Source organism: Myotis yumanensis, unplaced genomic scaffold, assembly GCF_028538775.1.
Source record: "Myotis yumanensis isolate MYYU_CA2020_CCGP unplaced genomic scaffold, mMyoYum1.0.hap1 SCAF_1, whole genome shotgun sequence".
NCBI classification, from domain to species: domain Eukaryota; kingdom Metazoa; phylum Chordata; class Mammalia; order Chiroptera; family Vespertilionidae; genus Myotis; species Myotis yumanensis.
Window position 1 is genome coordinate 225,656,507 of NW_027223752.1, and position 20,158 is coordinate 225,676,664.

The 20,158-nt window shown below is 39.3% G+C and overlaps 1 protein-coding gene and 1 pseudogene across 1 annotated transcript in view; one reads left to right on the plus strand and one right to left on the minus strand.

Annotated features, from left to right (window-relative positions):
* PI4K2B (phosphatidylinositol 4-kinase type 2 beta) overlaps positions 1-17,811 on the minus strand; it is a 30,718-nt gene extending 12,907 nt beyond the window's left edge. The window contains exons 1-6 of the mRNA XM_070398521.1: positions 17,416-17,811; positions 10,097-10,251; positions 8,046-8,246; positions 7,338-7,469; positions 5,157-5,310; positions 3,727-3,788 (exon numbers count right to left, since the gene is read on the minus strand). Coding sequence (XP_070254622.1) covers positions 3,727-3,788; positions 5,157-5,310; positions 7,338-7,469; positions 8,046-8,246; positions 10,097-10,251; positions 17,416-17,716 — 1,005 coding nt within the window. The 5' untranslated portion in view covers positions 17,717-17,811. The remainder of the gene's footprint in view (positions 1-3,726; positions 3,789-5,156; positions 5,311-7,337; positions 7,470-8,045; positions 8,247-10,096; positions 10,252-17,415) is intronic.
* On the plus strand, positions 12,495-12,594 carry LOC139000106 (U6 spliceosomal RNA; annotated as a pseudogene).
* Positions 17,812-20,158: the final 2,347 nt, after the last annotated feature.

Sequence of the window (20,158 nt, forward strand, 5' to 3'; positions counted from 1 at the left end):
CCCCCTCTTTAGGGAAGAGGGCTTGGAATTATTAAGACATAAAGTATTACTCTGGCCCTAGCTGGTTTGGCTCAGTGGATAGCACATCGGCCTGTGAAATCAAAGGTCCTGGGTTTGATTCTGGTCAAGGGCACAAGCCCAGGTTGCAGGCTCCATCCCCAGTAGGGGGTGCGAGCAGGAGGCAGCTGATCAATGATTCTCTCTCATCGTTGATGTTTCTATCTCTCGCTCCCTCTACCTTCCTCTCTGAAATCAATAAAAATATATATATTTTAAAAAGATGTATTTTTCTGGATAATTATTGCTCAATGCATTGCTTAAATCAGGGATGGGCAAACTTTTTGACTCGAGGGCCACAATGGGTTCTTAAACTGGACCGGAGGGCCGGAACAAAAGCATGGATGGAGTGTTTGTGTGAACTAATATAAATTCAAAGTAAACATCATTACATAAAAGGGTACAGTCTTTTTTTTTTTTTTAGTTTTATTCATTTCCAACGGGCCGGATCCGGCCCGAGGGCCGTAGTTTGCCCACGGCTGGCTTAAATGTATGAAAGTTACAAAATATGGACATTTTGAACAACTCAATAAGTTACCTTATTAAAACTTAGTCTTTTGTAGGGGCCCATAGAAATAATTCATTTAAAATACAAAACATTTCTAAACAGTAATGCCCAAAGACTATAGCTAAGTATAATAAGGTCCAGTAGAAGGAACCTCAAGAAACTCTTGATTACAGAACCTAGGCCATTCCTAACTTCTATATTCCTCTATAGCAGAAACAAAGACTTCAGGAGCAAGAAGGTTTATGTGTTAAAGAGTACTTCCTATTATTTAAAGATAGACAGTTGCCATTATCAAGTGGCCTAGGTAAAATAATAAAAGGTAAATTTGATAATTTTAAAATTAAAAGTAGATGAGTGAGAAAAATGCCGTGGTACATTAACACAATGGAATACTACCTGGCTGTGAAAAGGAAGGACATCTTACCTTTTGCAAGAGCAGGGATGGACCTGGAGAGTATTATGCTAAGTGAAATAAGCCAGTTATCATATGATTTTACTTATATTTAGAATATGAACAAAATAAACTAACAAACAAAAAGAAATGAACTTACTAGGAATATATCCCAAGAAAACAGAAACACCAATCAGAAAGGATATATGCACCCCTATGTTCATAACAGCACAATTTACCATAGCTAAGATCTGGAAACAGCCTAAGTGCCCATCAACAGATGAATGGATTAGAAAACTGTGGTACATCTACACAATGGAATACTATGCTGCTGTAAAAAAGAAGGAATACTTACCATTTACAACAGCATGGATGGAACTGGAGAGCATTATGCTAAGTGAAATAAGCCAGTCAATGAAAGAAAAATACCACATGATCTCACTCATTTATGGATAATTAAGACCATTATAAACTGATGAACAAAAATAGATACAGAGGCAAAGCAACATTGAACAGACTGTCAAACTACAGTGGGAAGTCCGGGGAGGTTTGGCGGTAGGGGGGAGTGAAGGAGTGGTGTAAGAGATCAACCGAAGGACTTGTATGCATGCATATAAGCATAACCAATGGACACAAGACACTGGGGAATAGGGGAGGCCAGGGGAAGGTCAAGGGGAGAAAAAAAAAAGGAGACATATGTAATACTCTTTGTAATACTTTAAGCAATAAAAAAAATAAATTAAAAAAAAAAAACACGAACTTATAGCTAGAGGACAAACTGACAGCTATCAAGAGGGGAGAGGGGTTGGGAGGCTGGGTATAAAAGGTGAAGGGATTAAGCAAAAAAAACAACAAAAAACCAACCAACCAAACAAACAAACAAACAAAATAACCTCATAGACACAGACAACAGTATGATTACTACTAGAGGGAAAGGGAGTTAGCAGTAGGTGAAGAGGGTAAAGGGAGAATAAATGGTGATGAAGGATTCTTGAAGTGGGGTGGTAAACACACAATACAATATACAGATGATTTATTATAGAATTGTACACCTGAAACCTATATAATTTTATTAAGCAATGTCACCCCAATAAATTAAATAAATATTTTTAAAAATTTAAAAGTATTAGAGTAAAGGTTTGTGTGATATATGTCAGGTTTATTTCCTTTAGTTTATATCAAATATCTTACTGAAAATGCACAAAATACTTAAAAGCAAAATAATGAAGTCTTCAGTAAAATCTAATTGCTCAAGATATACCAATATAAATATGTATATTTAAGTCTGTATTTTAAACCCATTTCTGCTATAACTGACATTTATTTTTATTTCTATCATTTTTTCTGCTTACAACTCTTTTGAGGTATAATTCACACATAATATAAACTTCACATATTAAGTGTACAATTTGTTAAGCACTAATAGATGTGAAACCTTCACCCAAAAGTTCCTTGTGTCCCTTTGCAGTCCCTCCTTCCCTCTACCCACCCCAGACAATCACAGTCTGCTTTCTGCCATAGGAATTTAGTTTGCTCTCTTTGGAGTTTTATAAACTGGAATCAGACAGTACGTTCCCTTTGTGTGCAGCTTCTTTCTTTTTTTTTTTTTTTAATTTTTTTAAAATTCTTCACTCAGTTTTTTATTTTGTTATTTTTATTGATTTCAGAGAGGAAGGAATGGAGAGGGAGAGAGAAATAGAAACAGAGAGAATCATTGATCGGCTGCCGCCTGCACGTCCCCTATTGGGGGTCGAGCCCGCAACCCAAGCATGTACCTTTGACCGGAGTCGAACCCGGGACCTTTCAGTCTGCAGGCTGACACTCTATCCACTGAACCAAACCGGCTAGGGCTGTGTGCAGCTTCTTTCACTGCTTCTTTCACTCAGCACGATTTTGAGATTCATCCACATTATTGCCTATATTGAGTTTGTTCTTTTTATTGCTAAGTACTAAGACTATGAAGTTTTAAATTTCTTTGATAAACACTAAAAAAAATAGAAACTTTCTAGAGTGATGCCATGGCTTTAAGTGATGAGAACACAGATTATAAGTATTGGAGGAATTATTTTTTTAACTAGTTGGAACTTTCTCAAATGTATAGACTGCTTTAAACCAGTAAAACTATTCTGAAAATATCTCTTATCCAAGTATTTAAAATTATGTAAATATTTAAAACTTTTGTCAAAGTCGACAAAAATTTATCTAAATTCTATCCTTCTGATGGTATTATGGGTCTATGCAGTCTATTATGTGTACACTAAACCCAGATTCTTATATAAGTAGTACATTTTTTTAAGTTCAATGTATATGATGCACAGGTAAAGCACACATATTCCATAGTACTATATGTCCTAATAATGATTCATAAGACTCAGAGAAAGAAGTGAATTAGTAATATATAAACATGACCCAAAATACCAGAAGCCTTTATTACATAAAAGCAAAATAAAACTGGTCCTACAAAAAATTCTCAAGCTCTATAATAAGTATGGTACCAATATGGTATCATTCTATTCTAATGCAGCATAAAAAAATAAAGTTGCATGGAGATATTTAAAAAGAACAGAATTTAAAAAATACTAGTATAAACAAGGGAAAATAAGAAAAAAGATGAAGAAAAATAAAACACAGAAAAAGGAGATAAAAACCAAGGATCTGAGTGAAGGAAATGAGAAAATTACGAAGAATAACTTCAAGGAATCTTTTACAGAAATTGATTGTGTGTGTGTGTACACATATATATGTATGTATTCTTTTTAAGTCTCCTTACCTTAATTTCCTTTCCATTTTTCTTCTTTTCATATTTGATTAACCAATTATCATTTCCCCTGTCTTTCAAAACAGCAAAAATAAAACAAAACAAAACAAAAATCTGTTACTTTTTTTTAATGGGTATCATAGCTTAATATCAAGGGGAAAAATATAGTCAGTCACTTCTTGATTTTCAACTGTCATTGGTTATCTGTGACATATATTTATATATTAAAGCTCTAATTAACACAACAAAAATGTTACAAATTAAAAAATGTTAGCTAACATTTATGTGCATTTACTCTGTGCCAGATATTTTGCTAGTGCTTAACATGCATATATATTTTATTGACTTCAGAGAGGAAGGGAGCGGGACAGAGAGATAGAAACATCAATGATGATAGAAAATCGACTGGCTGCCTCCTGCACACCCCCTACTGGGGATTAAGCCTGAAATGCAGGCATGTGCCCTGACAAGGAACTGAACTATGACCTCTTGGTTCATACGCTCAACCACTGAGCCACACAGGTTGGGCAACATATATTAATTCATTTAATTCTCATAACCACTCTATGAGGTAGATACAATGATGGTCAAAGCTATTAAATCAAGGTTATTAAAATCAGGGATAATTTTTCTCTGCCTTAGAAAGAAAAAGCATCTAACCCCATTACCAGGAGATGGTAATACTCTCACCTAATGTCTATACACGAGTATTCTAGACTCTACACTAATTTTAACTTTAACCTAAAACCATATTAATTAAGATTTTAAATCTAGAAAAGTACATATTATTTTTTGAGAAATCAATATAAACGAGTGACTATTTGAACCTGTGGTTCTCAAACTTCAGAGTGCAGCAGAATTACCTGGAAGACTTGTTAAAATACAAACTTCTGGCCCCGGCATGCAGTTTCTGTGCCAGTAGGTCTGGGGTGGGCTACTAGAAGATGCACGTGTAACAAGTCCCCACATAACACTGACCTTGTAGGCCAAGGACCACATTTGGAAACCACTGTGTTACATTACCTACATCACTGCTCCCTTCCAGTGCATAAAAAATTAAGAGTTTAATGTATTTATAGGCTATACTAAGTTATCTACAATCAAAATAAGCATCTAAAATAATTTATACAATCAAGTTTTAATTATTCATATTATGCAGACAGCATTTCTGATAACTGGCTCTGTCCAGCTGCCAAGAAACACCACACTATGGATAGAAACTGATCATGATCACCAGGACAGGAGCCTGCTTTGAATCAGGATCTCCAATTCTGCCAAACGGGTCAGGACCAACTGCATCTCTCTTTTCGAAGGCAGATAAAGAAAAAGTGGCCTCAAGACTTCTGCATCAAAACCTTGATGTCTTTGATTTGGATGACAGGAGTTGAATACAGTTGGAAAGCTAACAAGATTTGACTGAACAAACGAGAGAACTTTAATACCTGTATTTCTGATGATGTAATCCAAAATCACTAATCTTTCAAATTGCGACTGAAATTGTTTTCTAGTATTCTCAGGCAAAGGGTCAGCTTCAAATTTCCTAAGCCAAAATTCGGCCTCCTTGTAACCTTCAACAAATAACTGAAAGGAACCAATCTATAATTTTAAGAACTATAGTTAGAAAAGAAAGTACAAGAACGAAGGGATTATTTTTTAAATTTCTCCAGCAGTATCATAAAATATATAAACACAACAAGAAAAATAGAAGAGTTAACACTAATTTAGATAAGCCATATTTATCAAGAACACTATTCTTACACACTAATGCTAAATAATCACATAAAGAATACATAGCACAGCCCTGACTGGTTTGGCTCAGTGGATAGAGCATCGGCCTGCGGACTCAACGGTCCCGGGTTCGATTCCAGTCAAGGGCATGTACCTTGGTTGCGGGCACATCCCCAGTGGGGAGTGTGCAGGAGGCAGCTGATCGATGTTTCTCTCTCATCGATGTTTCTAACTCTCTATCCCTCTCCCTTCCTCTCTGTAAAAAAATCAATAAAATATATTTTAACAACAACAACAAAAAAAGAATACATAGCACATAAAAAATGTTCAAGGAGCATAGCAGCTATTTTAGGATAAAAAGCATTTCTACCACTAAAATTATTCTTGTTAACATTAAAGGAAATACAAATTTAAATAGCACACAACAGCCCAGCCTGTGTGTGGCTTAGTGGTTGAGCATCAACCCCATGCACCAGGAGGTCACTAGTTCAATCCCCAGTCAGGGCACATGTCCAGGTTGCAGGCTCGATCCCAGTGGGGGCATGCGGAAGGCAGCCAATTGATGTTTCTCTCACATTGATGTTTCTATCTCTCTCTCTCCCTTTCCCTTCCTCTCTCAGAAATCAATAAAAACATATTTAATAAATAAATAAATAGCACACAACACACAGATAAGGGGTGACCTAGTTGGCCTCATAAATACAAACAAATCACCACAAAGAAAATCTATTTTTTACCCTTTCTTAACAATTTATGGTCTTCTTGTTGGCATGAAATTTTAATGATTTCCTAAAGGTTTTCTCTAAAGCACTGATAATTAAGTCCTAGTAGTCATAAATATGTAAATAATATTCTTTTTTAGTCACATTTATTTCAGCATATCCAAGGAGTAACAGGCTTTGTAAAATTTTTCCAACTCCTTGCTTACTTGGAGTACAATTTTAAAAATAAGTTAGACTGACCATGAATTTCTATTCGAATTCTTTTATCTAGATCAGCGGTTCTCAACCTGTGGGTCGTGAACCCTTTGGGGGTCGAACAACCCTTTCACAGGGGTCGCCTAAGACCATCGGAAAACACATGTATAATTACATATTGTTTTTGTGATTAATCACTATGCTTTAATCATATTCAATTTGTAACAATGAAATTGGGGGTCACCACAACATGAAGAACTGTATTAAAGGGTCGCGGCATTAGGAAGGTTGAGAACCACTGATCTAGATAAATGCACAGCTGTAACAACAAGACTGCAGGTCAAACAAACAAACAAAAAACCCCTAGATCTTTTTCTAATATACCTTTCTCATTAACCCTTCCCACCGTTGCTTAGCTAGCTGCTAATCATCCCTTAGTTTTATTTAAAAGTGGTAAGAAAAACCAAAAGCTAGTATGTAGTGAGTAAACATAGTTACTACCATTTACTTTTGTATGTGCTAGGACTATACCAAGTACTTGACAGAAATCTCTTCATTTTATCCTCACAACCCTAAGAAGTAGGTTCGATCATTCCCCCATTTTATAGAAACTGGGGCTAGGAGAGTAAGGAACTACCCTCAGGTCTCAGAGCTAACTGATAGAGAGGCTGGGAGTGAAATCTAAGTTTGACTCTGAATCTGTGCTCTAGCCATTATTTTATAAACCTATAGATGCAACCTCCTCTTGCAAACATTCGCTAATCCTCCAAAATAGGTTACATATCCCTCCTCTATTCTGAGTTCCCGGCACTTACTATTTTGCATTGAGACTGCTTCTTTACTATAAAGCTCTTTGAAGATGAAAAAATTGTTTTCTTTACTATTCTATCCGCAGCCCACAGCACAATAGCTAGCACATGGAGCTCAGGTAATAAGTGCTGAATTGGCCCCCAAATAAAGCTTATCACAGTAACTTACCTTCGGAGGGAGTCCTATTCGGTGAAATTTTCTACCTACTTTTGGCACTTTCTCTAAAGCATACTTTTTGCCTCTAGCTTTTGCACGGTCAATTGTACTGTAGTTAAATGTCTCACTGCCAAGCCAAACCACCTAGAAACATATGGTTTAGAAAAATAGTTATCAGAATTTGCATAATAGTATTTATATTCATATACATTATGAAACTCACTTGAATACTATAAATTAGCCAATTTTAATCCTATACGAAATGCCTCAGAGAATCTAAAATAGAAAGGCTAAGGGATTTTGCAGTCAATTAAATGGCACATCTTTCTCTCTGAGAGAAGCAGCCTAAAATTAGCCAGTGGGAGAAAGAAGTAACAGTCTTGAAATGTACAATTAGGAATGAATATTTTGAGGAAGTTTCTAAGGAAAAACAGTCTTTTGAGCACATTAGTTATCTCTACTTTTAACAGAATTTCTAGATCCCTGATCTTTACCTGCTTTTTAAAAACTAGTTCTTTTTCCTCTTTTGTTAGCATCATCTCAGCTCATGTGTGCAAGAGACATTCATTCCCTTGAGCACTTAGTGGCTCTACACTAGAATCGATTTGTTAGTCCCTCATGACTCTGAATTACCAAAAAAGGGAGTTCAATTTTAGGCTCTGTCATTAGAAATATGTTCAGAGAACCAAAGTCCATGCTTAAAAACAAATTCTCCTTTACCCTTGTTTTTGGTACAATGCCCAGATGAAGCTTTTCATCCACTAGGGAGGCAGCAGCTTCAGAAAGGTATCCCTGGTTAGGAACCAAGCAGCCTCTGCCAAAGCAGCAAGGGCAGCAGACCTTATGAATATATTTGGTCCATTTTGGATTCAGTTGACTATAAGGCTCTTCCGATTTGGGTTTAAACACACCAATAGTTTTCTATAGGGGAAAAAAGTAGAAAATTTTATTAGACTTCTAATATAGAGATAATAATCCATAAAGTTCATTCTGATAAATCTTCCCAACACAGACTTGGACATAAAACCCTTAGATATTAAGGGATTTAGTTCCAATCACATTTTTACATTCATTCTCATTCAACAGTCTAAAATCAATAATCCTTGGGGCTAGTGGTTTTCAAACTGTGCTCTTGAGAAACCCTGGGGAAGGTGAGAGGGGAGGTGAGGCCAGGGCTCCAAGACCTCATAACAATTAACCAGACAGACTTCCATGCCTCTTGTTTTATATTACTGGCCTTCCAACTTATTAAAAGATTTCACTGATTTTAAAATGTGTGAAAACTACTGATCTAGATCAAACAGTTATTATTCAGTATCTGTTAAATATCCAAATTATGTTATTTTGTTTACTACCTACTTTTCCCACTTAATGTATATGCTAAAAGGGCAGGAACTGTCTTAGAACTGTATCCCAAGAACTCAGAACAGTACTTGACACATGGCAGGCATTCAATCATGTTAAATTAATAAATCTAATGACAAAATGTGTTCTCTACACAGATGACAAAGATAAAATATGAAGGTAATGACAGACTATAGCAGCCGTGGGCCAACTATGGCCCGCGGGCCGGATCCGGCCCGTTTGAAATGAATAAAACTAAAAAAAAAAAAAAAAAAAAAGACCGTACCCTTTTATGTAATGATGTTTACTTTGAATTTATATTAGTTCACACAAACACTCCATCCATGCTTTTGTTCCGGCCCTCCAGTCCAGTTTAAGAACCCATTGTGGCCCTCGAGTCAAAAAGTTTGCCCACCCCTGGGCTATAGTAAACATCTATATTGTCAGATTCTCTGACCCTAATCTTTTTTCCAATTATTTTTTTATGAACCAATTTTAAGTAAATTTTCTCATTTAAAAAAAAATTGCTCATGGAAATCTAATAGTCTCTCTTTACTACTGGTCTGATAAAATATATTCATATTAAATTTAAGGGCTGAATTAACCTTAGATAAGAAATAAAAATCTTACTATAATTTTAAGTATGTAATTGCTTTATAATGAAAAAAGTCTAAACCACTAGTAAGAAAGTCAACAAGAACAAATTGAGGAATCAAAGTTGGAATAAAGATTGAGATTGACATTACCTATATACTTAAAGCTCAAAAAAGACTTTATTTTAAATATAACTTCGATCTTTGCAAAAAAAACATCTGGATGAAATTATAATCTCTATTCCTTCTAAAAAAAGGAACTGCTGGCTATGCATCATTCAGAAAGTTTTTATAAATGATAACATCGGTACTGGAAAAATTCTAGACTAAGTGGAACGAAGTCCCATATCAGCTTCTCTTTTCTGCCCTAGAATTCTACTTTGATTCATTTCACTTTCTAATTCCTTCAAACTTCAAACTTCCCAGGCTCCTTCTCTGGTTGTAATGTGAGGAAAAAATATTCCTAGCGTAAAATAAATCTTTGAAAAAAATCAAGCAACTTGGAAATGCCATTAAACAGATTTTGAAAGTTTAAACTTCTACTTTGCTTGGCTAAAAGGGTTATAGACTACTGTAAGGTAAGGACTTATGATACTCAATAAATCTACAGCTGAAAGTAAGTAGATTTCAAACATTTCAATAAATGATAGAAACCAAATGTTAAAACAATAGAGAAAAAAAATCACACACCCACAAAACCTGATCTTTACTTCTAAAAAGAAGGTGCAATCAGATTTACTAAGAAAATATCTTCAGAAACTCACAATCACTTCACATTTAAATTAGTGTTTTCCAAAATTTATGTTATATGTATTAAGTTTGTGAAATTCTCACCCTCTTAGGATCCTTCACAAAGTAACTTCCACTTGAACCTTGAGAGATTCTTTCTGGAAGAACTCCAAATTCTATTGCTTGCTCTGCTTTCGATACAGTATCAGCAAACCCTGGATCATCCAAGAATGAATTCAACTCAGAAGAACCAACATTTACTGCATTGAGAAAAATCAATGTTAATATAGCACATGAAGAAGAAGAAAGACCAGCTAAGAAAATGCTCATGATATGAACCTGTAATATTGGATCAGGCTAATAGCACCAGGACATGAAAGTATAAAAATATAGATCAGAACCTCATCAGTTCCTAACCAGAGCTCCGACCAGAACTTTGGCTGGAAATCCTGGCTATAGGTCCTGACTAGGCTGCTGATCAACTGAAGGCTGATGTAACAGGACAATAAAGATAGAACCTGGCTAGAAAAAAAAAAAAAAAAAAAAAAAAAAAAAAAAAAAAAAAAGAAAGTATAAAAATATAATTATTATATAGGCTGCTTTGATCATCCCTTTTCCCCTCTCTACCCCCACTTCTCTTTAAGCTTCAGGTAATGACACATGGAACACAAGATCCCTATTGGATTAATCACAGTACTATGCACAATACTCTGAACTCCTCTCTTCAGTGATTTTGTTTTCCATTCTACCTGTCTCCAACTGCAAGGTCACACCTTAGATTTGTTATTACCAATACCTATAATCTCTCCATACTTAAAATTTCAAGCACCTTATATCTTCCTAATTCACTCTCTCTGGTACCCTGAGCCCCCAAATTCGTCCACCTCACTGAGACCTACAAAGCAGTGACCTAGCATGTTGCCACTGATTTTCACCTCCTTTATGCCTTTATTTCCCTCCTTGGTCAGCTTAAATTTGGGTCAATCATCATATAATCACTCTCTTTCTCTTTGCTCTCATCAGGTCACCTGGAAAACCCCCAATCCTGGTTAAACCCAACTGTCAGCTCACCAAGCCTAGGTTCAGAGAGCTGAACTTGACAAGAGAAACACACACAAACACAATGCCTGGTCTCACTTGAAATCCATCACCGCAAACTTCAGGTGGGTATCATGCTGTTTAGGAAACCCTAATTCCCAATGTTACTGTATCAGAAGATTGGCCTTTCAGAGGTAATTCGGTTTAGATGAGGTCATGAGGATAGGGCCTCCATAAAGAGATTAGTGCACAGAGCTCTCTCTCTCCCTTTCCCTCTGCCATGTGAGGATACAATGAGAAGGTGACCATCTGCAAGCGAGGGAGAGAGCCCTCATCAGAATATGACTCTGCTGGTTCCCTTATCTTGGACTTCCCAGACTCCAGAATTGAGAGGAGTAAATGTCTGTTGGTTAAGCCACCCAGTTTATGCTATTTTGTTATAGCAGCCTGAACTAAGGCAACTCCCCTGGTCCATAGACTCTCCCACTGTTCTGAACATACTCTCCTCTCCTCAAATTCCCAACACCTCCTCTCTCAGCAGTTGATCTAGCTTCCTATTTCACTAAGAAAAGAGAAGCAATCAGAAAAATTATCATTAGCCCTCAGCACCATGTATACCCACCCACGTCCTATCCATTCATCTACCACTACAGTGAATTGTCCAAGCTCTAAGATCAACTCTTCCACTTTGTGTACTAGACCCTATCTTAGGGACTACTCCAGAACATTTCTTCAGTAATTCATCCCTGCATCAAAATTTCCCTCTCTACTGGATCATTTCTCTCACCCCCCACATCCAATCCATCAGCAATAAATTCCCAATGTTACTGTATCAGAAGATTGGCCTTTAATAAATATCCAGAATCCAACCACCTCTCATCATCTCTATTTCCACCACGTGAATCAAGTCATTATCAACTCTCACCTATGTTATTACAAGTCTCCTAACTAGTCTTCCTTTCACCCATGCCCTTTTCATATTCAACAGAGAAGCTATAGCAATCCTTTTAAAATAAATCAGATCATATCACTCCTTTGTACAAAACAGCACAACGGTTTCTTGTCTCACTTGAAGAAAAAGTACGAGTCCTTATAATGGTCCCCAAGATGCTACCCAATCTCCCTTAACCTCCACTTTAATTTCTTATCACTTAACGTATAATTTACTTATTTGTGAGCTCCAAGAAGACAAGAATTTTTCACCGCCAATGTCCAGCACTTTTAAAGTTCCTGGAACATAACAGCCACTAAATACACACTTACAGAATGAATTAATTGCCATTATATGCATCCAAGATTATAAAAATTCAAAACATAAACTTTTCTTAATTTAAAATTTGCCTTAATTCAGACAGAAATAATACTGTTATTTACTAATTTTTAAATGTTTGTGCTAAGAAAAATACTACAAAAAGGTCTACTCTAGGGGGTATATTTATCTTACTTAAAAGAATAAGTCATCTGTGTTCGCTTCGGCGGCACGTACACTAAAATTGGAACAATGCAGATTAGCATGGCCCCTGCGCAAGGATGACTCAAAAATTCGTGAAGCATTCCATATTTTAAAAAAGTCATCTAAGTATTTCAGTCATGGCTATACAATTGATATGCTAATTCCAAATAATTCTTATCTACCCCATGAAAATCCCTAAGAAGGAAGCAAGGAACTTTGTCTTTATTGTTCACTATGTATCCCTGAAGAGATGATACTTAATACTGAATTGAATAAATGTATTATTTAGGTGCTAGAGTAATCATTATTAGGTTCACAAGTTTGGTGACCTGAACCCTGCCTCAGTGCTATTCATCCTTTAGTTCTCATATGAGATGCAACTTCCTCAGCTAAGTCTTCCCATGACCCTAAAATCTAGGGCATAGCTTAATGGAACCCTCAGCTTGCCCCATCCAAGCACTGATTTCATCTATTAAAACTATTTGTTTTAATTGACCAATTCCTCCATTAGGCTACAAAGCTACAGGGGACAAGGCTGATGACCAGATATCCATTTGATTTCCCAAGGCCTCCATTTCTACTAGTACCCAGTAGGCACTCAAACATTTCATGAATGCTGAATCTCTGCAATAAATGGAAAATAAAGAATAGATTTATTCTTATTACTGGAATAATCTCCAACACACAATTGCTTACTACCTTTCAAAAAAAGCTCAGTTTTGGAGAATTGATCAGACACATAGAACTTCTACTTTTCTAATAACTTCTTCTAAATTAAGCCAAATTATCAGCATCTTGAATCTAGATCCAGAAATACTGATAGCACCACCCCCTAGAATTACTTCTATTGAAATGGGCTTGAGGGAAGTTATAAGGAATAGTATAAAATCAATCACTTTTATTATAAAGGTATTATTCAACATATAGTCTCTTCTCCAAGAGAATACATGATAGGTTATCATTTGTCACTTTTGTTTTTGTTCAAACAATCTTTGTTTTAACTTGTATGGGCTCAGTGATTATATTTCTCTCAAGTTGGCTGCTCGGTAATCTGAAAATCAAATTTGTGGGCTGCCTGCATCAAATACCTGATGTGCATTTTGTGTACTTATCCAGCCTTCATTTTATGTAATTTATTATCCTTATTTCCCATTCTCATCTTTTCTCCTTACTTTTATTTATTTTTTATTAAATTTATTGGGGCAACATTGGTTAATAAGATCATATAGGTTTCAAGTGTTCACTTCTATAATACATAAAAATGTGTCCTTACTTTTAAATGATTTTATTTTGTTCCTACATTTATAAGCCACCATGAATCATTTAATGGCTTATAAACACACATTTGCTTTTACTTTAGTAGCTCTTTGTGAATTCTACCACTGTTCTCTTAATTGTTAGGCTCTCTAACAAAACTGGTATGTGCTCCTCGTTTGTGTTAACTGGGACCTTGGAGAAGTCACTTCATCTGTCTCTGCTTCCTTAAAATGAGAATAAAAAATAGTACTCACTTCATAGGGGCGGTTATGAGTAATATATGATGTATATAGAACTACTAGAGGCCTGGCGCATGAAATTCGTGCTCGGGTACAGTCCCTAGGCCTGGCCTGCGATCAGGGCCATCTTCCCCGGCTGTCCACAGCTGGCCCCGCCCTTCGCTGCCACCCACCCCCAGTTCCCGTTTGCCATCAGGTGATTGGAGCCTGCCAGCCAGGGGGAGGAACCGAGAGGTTGGCCATTTCCTCCCACCCGGTGGCCCTGCCCCCGCTGCGGGTTGCCCTCTGTGTGTGGGGCGACTGATGGGGTGGGGGCCTCAGTCTGGTGCCATCCGTGTTCCCCGCCACCCACCCCCAGTTCCCTGTTCGCCATTGGGCGATCAGAGCCTGCCAGCTGAGGAAGGGGACCAAGAGGTGGTCAGTGCGCCTCATAGTGACTGGTAGAGTGTTTGTTCTGCCATTAGGGTCAATTTGCATATTACCCTATTATATAGGATACGCTGCATTTACTGTTATGAAGGTATTAGTTATTACCACCTTTATTACTCTCCAATTCACTGATTAAAATGACAATTAGAACAAGGAACGACACTAATCCTTCTACTTTGACACTGATCCAACGACACTGGTTTATGCTGGTTCTAGACTTTGTCAAATGCCTTGTTAAAGATGAGATATATGACATCCTTCACTAAAGTACACAAATTACATAAACAGGATAGTCATAAATTATGCTACTATTAATCTACAGGCAAGAATTTATTGAAACTAAAGAGGTGGCTTCGTGGAAAATGGATGGAAAGGACAAAGGAAGTTAACGTACTCACTGAAAAATAACTAAACTTAAAAATCTAGTTAAATTACTCCATCATAAATTTTTTAGAAGACTGGTTTAAAATTTGTAAAATAACTTTTACAATTCCAAACTACTTTTAAATGCATTAAAATAAGACCTCCATAATAAACAACCAAAAGTAACAACTATTTTATAACACTTGGGGATGCACAGCAAAATGGAAAAAATATGCAGGACCTGAAGAACCAGGCTCAGGCCTGGCTTTACCACTTCCTGGATACTTAACTGTGGCTGACCTCTGAGGTTCTATAACTACTAGTCAGTACAGTTTTATTCATCTTCAATCCTCGTGACAGGGACGGGGGTGAATAACTAACTTGCAGTGCTATAGTGAGATTTAATGAAGTATACACAAAAAGATCTTAAACCATAAACTGTGATAGAAGTTATTACCATTTAAAAAGTAAAAAGGGGGATAAACGTACTCAGAATACTAGTACGTTATGCCCCTTTTTACTTTTACTAGCCTTAATATTATTTAGAAAACCTCACTTTCACAGAATAAATGCACTTTTAAGGTTTTAGGCTCTTAAAATATAGCTACACAGGTAACTTTGGGGTAGAAAAAGGCAAGCTAACCACACGCGTCTTAAGTTACTTCACAGACTGGATTCTACGTAATATATACCCAAACTACCAGTGTAGCTAGGTGAATGTGGGTCCATTTGTGATGTGGTTCCAACTTCATGTTTGTTCTGTTAAATGCTGTACTGTCAATACATCCATTAGCTAACGTTATGATGATAGCCGACCTGCATCTTCGAACCAGTTTGCTAAAGCTTTATGGTTAGTATAACCCTTGAATTGGAAAGTCTGCTTCCCTCAGGCCGCTCTGATTTATTTAACAGCGGTTCTCAACCTGTGGGTCTCGACCCCTTTGGGGGTCGAACGACCCTTTCACAGGGGTTGCCTAAGACCATCGGAAAACACATATATAATTACATATTGTTTTGTGATTAATCACTATGCTTTAATTATGTTCAACTTGTAACAATGAAATTGGGGGTCACCACAACATGAGGAACTGTATTAAAGGGTCGCGGCATTAGGAAGGTTGAGAACCACTGATCTAGAACATGTTGACTCTTAAGTTCAACTGCAATTTAAATAACCTATTCCCGTGGTTGGCAAACTGCGGCTCTCGAGCCACATGCGGCTCTTTGGCCCCTTGAGTGTGGCTCTTCCTAAGCCTTAGGAGTACCCTAATTAAGTTCATAACAATGTATCTACCTATATAGTTTAAGTTTAAAAAATTTGGCTCTCAAAAGAAATTTCAATCGTTGTACTGTTGATATTTGGCTCTGTTGACTAATGAGTTTGCCGACCACTGACCTATTCTATCTAAAATTCTTCATAATGTAGAAGGCCCATTAATGTAGTAGCAGCAGCAGAGGTAAAATCTAACGATTCCGGAAAAACAGCAGTATTAATGAAAACTATTTTTACTTTTTTAAGCTCTCCTGTATGGAGCGATACTCCAGGCCTAGTGCACACACTGTCTCATGTAAACCATCCTAACCACTAGCACACAGGTGTTAACACAATTTTACAAGCCAGCTTGTCTCATCTTTAGCTAGGACTCTTACCAGTCTACTCTCGACATGCCCCAAAACTTGCTTTATGAATGAATATCTGTGCCTGCAGTAGGGTCCCTACATTTTACTAACTTTCAACCTCATTTCAGTTACCTGCTTTTCACCTACGGCTGTCAGTCCGCTTAATAATGAAAATGTTTTCTTCTTCTTCAGGTAAATAGAAAATGACGCAAGAAAAAAAACACTGCAGGAGAGAGAGTAGGAACAGAAATTCAACGGCCTCTGCCCCCTCTGGCGAACGTCACAATAACAGTAACATTCAACAGCAAAAGCTTTCGAAACGCGTCCCAGGGGCAACGGGCCATCCTTTACCGCACCATCTTGCAAGTTCCCAACTCGGGGAACTTTCCTGATGGTTCAGGGTTCTTAACCCAAAACTCAAGTCCAAACTTTGAGCCAACAACTTAGGTCACTTTACGGTGTTTGTCGAGCTTCCTTCAGTGTCTGATTCTAAACGTTTAGGCTCACTCTCCAGGGAGGGCTCGGGGATCAGAGTTGGGAACAACCACAGCCCGCCCAGCGGTTCTCAACCTGTGGGTCGCGACCCCTTTGGCGGTCCAACGACCCTTTCACAGGGGTCGCCAGGGACCATCCTGCATAGCAGATATTTACATGACGATTCATAACAGCAGCAACATTACAGTGATGAAGTAGCAACGAAAATAATTTCATGGTTGGGTCACAACATGAGGAACTGTATTTAAAGGGCCAGAAGGTTGAGAACCACTGCTAGGCGAAGCCGCCCACAGCCCCTGGGAAAGGGGCAGCACGCGCGGGAGCAGGAGAGAGAGGCCAGGAAGGCGCCCAGGTCCGAGCAGCGGTCGGTCCCGGCCTGGGTCCCGGGCGGGATGCCCGGCCACCTGCCTTTCCTCCCAGACAAGTGCTAGTGTGACACGGAGAACAGAGCCGGGGGCAGGCGGGGGGGCCTGGAGCGGCGACCGGCGGCCTAGGGGGGTCGCGGGGAGAACGGGAGAGCCGAGTCCCACCTGAACCCAGGGAGCGGCCGAAGTCCGGGAGGGTGGGCGAGCTCCTCGGGAGCCCCAAGTCCAGGGAGGAACAGCGGGGCGATTCGTTGGGCCCGAACAGCACGTCCTGGTCGATGGTGCTGAGAGAGGCCGCGCCCTCCTTCCCGGCAGCCTCGACCATCCTCACGGCGGTCCCCGGGGCGCTCTTCCGCGGCTGGGCCCAGGCGATCCGCGGCAGCAGCGGCTCGCGCTCCTCGTCCTCGCCGTCCAGGAGAGCGCCGCCCGCGGCCGCCAACTGCCCGGGCTCGGGGGACTCCGCCATGGCACCCCTCTGTGCTTTCCGCGCCGAGACCCGCTCAGAGAGGCGGGGTGTAAGGATCTGGCCTCGGCATCGCGGGGACACGGGAGCAGCTGGGTCGGACTGAAGCCACCTCACTACCTTGCGGCGGGGCAGGTTCCCGCCCATGGGTGGTCCCGCCCCGCCGCGCGCCTACGCCTGCCGCGTAAGAGCCGGGGCGTCGGTGGGCGTGGCGCGGGCGTCGGTGGGCGTGGCGCGGGCATTGGTGGGCGGGGCGCGGGCATTGGTGGGCGGGGCGCGGCACGCGACAAGAAACCTCCCCTGCTTTGAGCGTTGGGGATGACGGGTGGGGAAGGCTGAGGTTGCCCTTCATGGAGCTTTTGGGGCAGAGTTCAGTTACTGCCTTGCAATACCCTCTCCATTCCATGTCGGCCTTTTTCCACTGTAGATTTCTCCCACAGCGTTTGCCACAGTCCACCTGTGCCTTTCCTCTCATGACTGTTAACATTTAGCCCTTAGAAGTCCACGAAAGAAAGGACCTTATCTTTTGTTCAGATATTGGTAGTTGGCATTTCCTTTTTCTTTTCCTGACTAATCTAGCTAAAAGTTTATCACATTTTTTAATCTTAAAAAAAAACCTACCTCTTGTACCATTGATTTTCTGTTTTCCAGTGCCTCAACTTTTGCTCTTTATTAATTTATATCATCCCATTAATTGGTCAACCAAGGATTTGGGCGGAGTGTATGTATAAATTTTGGAACGCTTTCCCTTTGTTCCTCCCTCTTTTTCGGGATTTTTTGGCCTCAATTTCTAGCTGCTGCAGAAGCCCCAAGTTCATCCTTTAATTCGTTAAGGCATTAAGACGGTGGCTTTTTGATTGAGTTCCAGCTGCCTTTTACAGTGCAAACTGAGTAATACTCTCAGATGGAAAGATGTATGAGCATAAATTATACTCATTATATTTCAATTCTTTGAAGAGTGGCCATCTCTTCAATTATTGCCAGCTGGCTTTTGATTACTTTCTAGTGCCTTCAAGTATAAGTATGCATCACTTACCGATGGGGATATGCTCTGACAAATGCATCAATTAAGCAATTTTATTTATTTTTATTTTTTAATATATTTTTATTGATTTCAGAAAGAAAGGGAGAGGGGGAGAAAGAGATAGAAACACCAATGATGAGAGAGAATCATTGATCAGCTGCCTCCTGCACGTCCCCCACTGGGGATCAAGCCTGCAAACTGGGCATGTGCCCTTGGCCAGAATCGAACCTGGGACCCTTCAGTCCACAGGCTGATGCTCTATCCACTGAGCCAAACCAGCTAAGGCTCATTAGGCAATTTTATTGCTGTGCAAACATCATAGAGTACACTTACACAAACCCAGATGGTATAGCCTACTACACACCTAGGTTAAATGACATCCTATTACAACAAGGCTATACACCTGTACAGCATGTTACTGTATTGAATACTGTAGGCAACTATAACACATTGCACTACAATGTTATAACAGCTATGACATCACTAGATGATAGCATTTTCAGCTCCATTATAATCTTACTAGAAGCCTGGTGCATGGATTTGTGCACTGGTAGGGTCCCTCAGCCTGGCCTGCGGAGATCAGGACAAAACCGGCTCTCTGACATCCACTGAAGGGTCCTGGATTGTGAGAGGGTGGTTCTCGGGTGACGCACCCCAGAATCAGGCTCTCTCTTCTCTGGTTCCCGGTGCGTCACCTGAGAACTGTAGCTGCCAAGTCACCGAAGCTCGGCAGCTCCTGTGTTGAGCGTCTGCCCCCCGGTGGTCAGTGTGCATCATAGCTACCAGTCGGACAGTTGGATGGTCAGACGGGCACTTAAGCTTTTATATATATACAGTAGGTCCTCAGAGATCCATTCCTATGGCGCAACATAATGCAATTTTCGCTGTAAGTTGGAACCCACCTACATAAGCACCTACATCACTCACATGGAGCACATACACAGCAGTAATGAAGTGAAAAAGTAAAAAAAAAATTTGAAAGAAAGATAACAATTCCTGACCTTTACTTGTGGTAAGTAAATAATAAAAAAGATAAAGCACATATGTACATATGTCGAAATGACAGAACTTTTTTTAATTTAATTTTTATTTTTATTTTTATTTTTATTTTTTTAATATATTTTATTGATTTTCCACAGAGAAGAAAGGAGAGGGACAGAGAGCCACAAACATCGATGAGAGAGATTGATCAGCTGCCTCCTGCACGCCTCCCAGTGGGGACATGCCCGCAACCAAGGTACATGCCCTTGACCGGAATCGAACCCGGGACCCCTGAGTCCGCAGGCTGACGCTCTATCCACTGAGCCAAACCCGTTCGGCTGGAACTTTTTTTAAATAAATACTGTAAATGGGAGATGGCGATGTAACTACAAAATGACATACATCGAATCCAACATAACCCGAGGACTGCCTGTAGATGG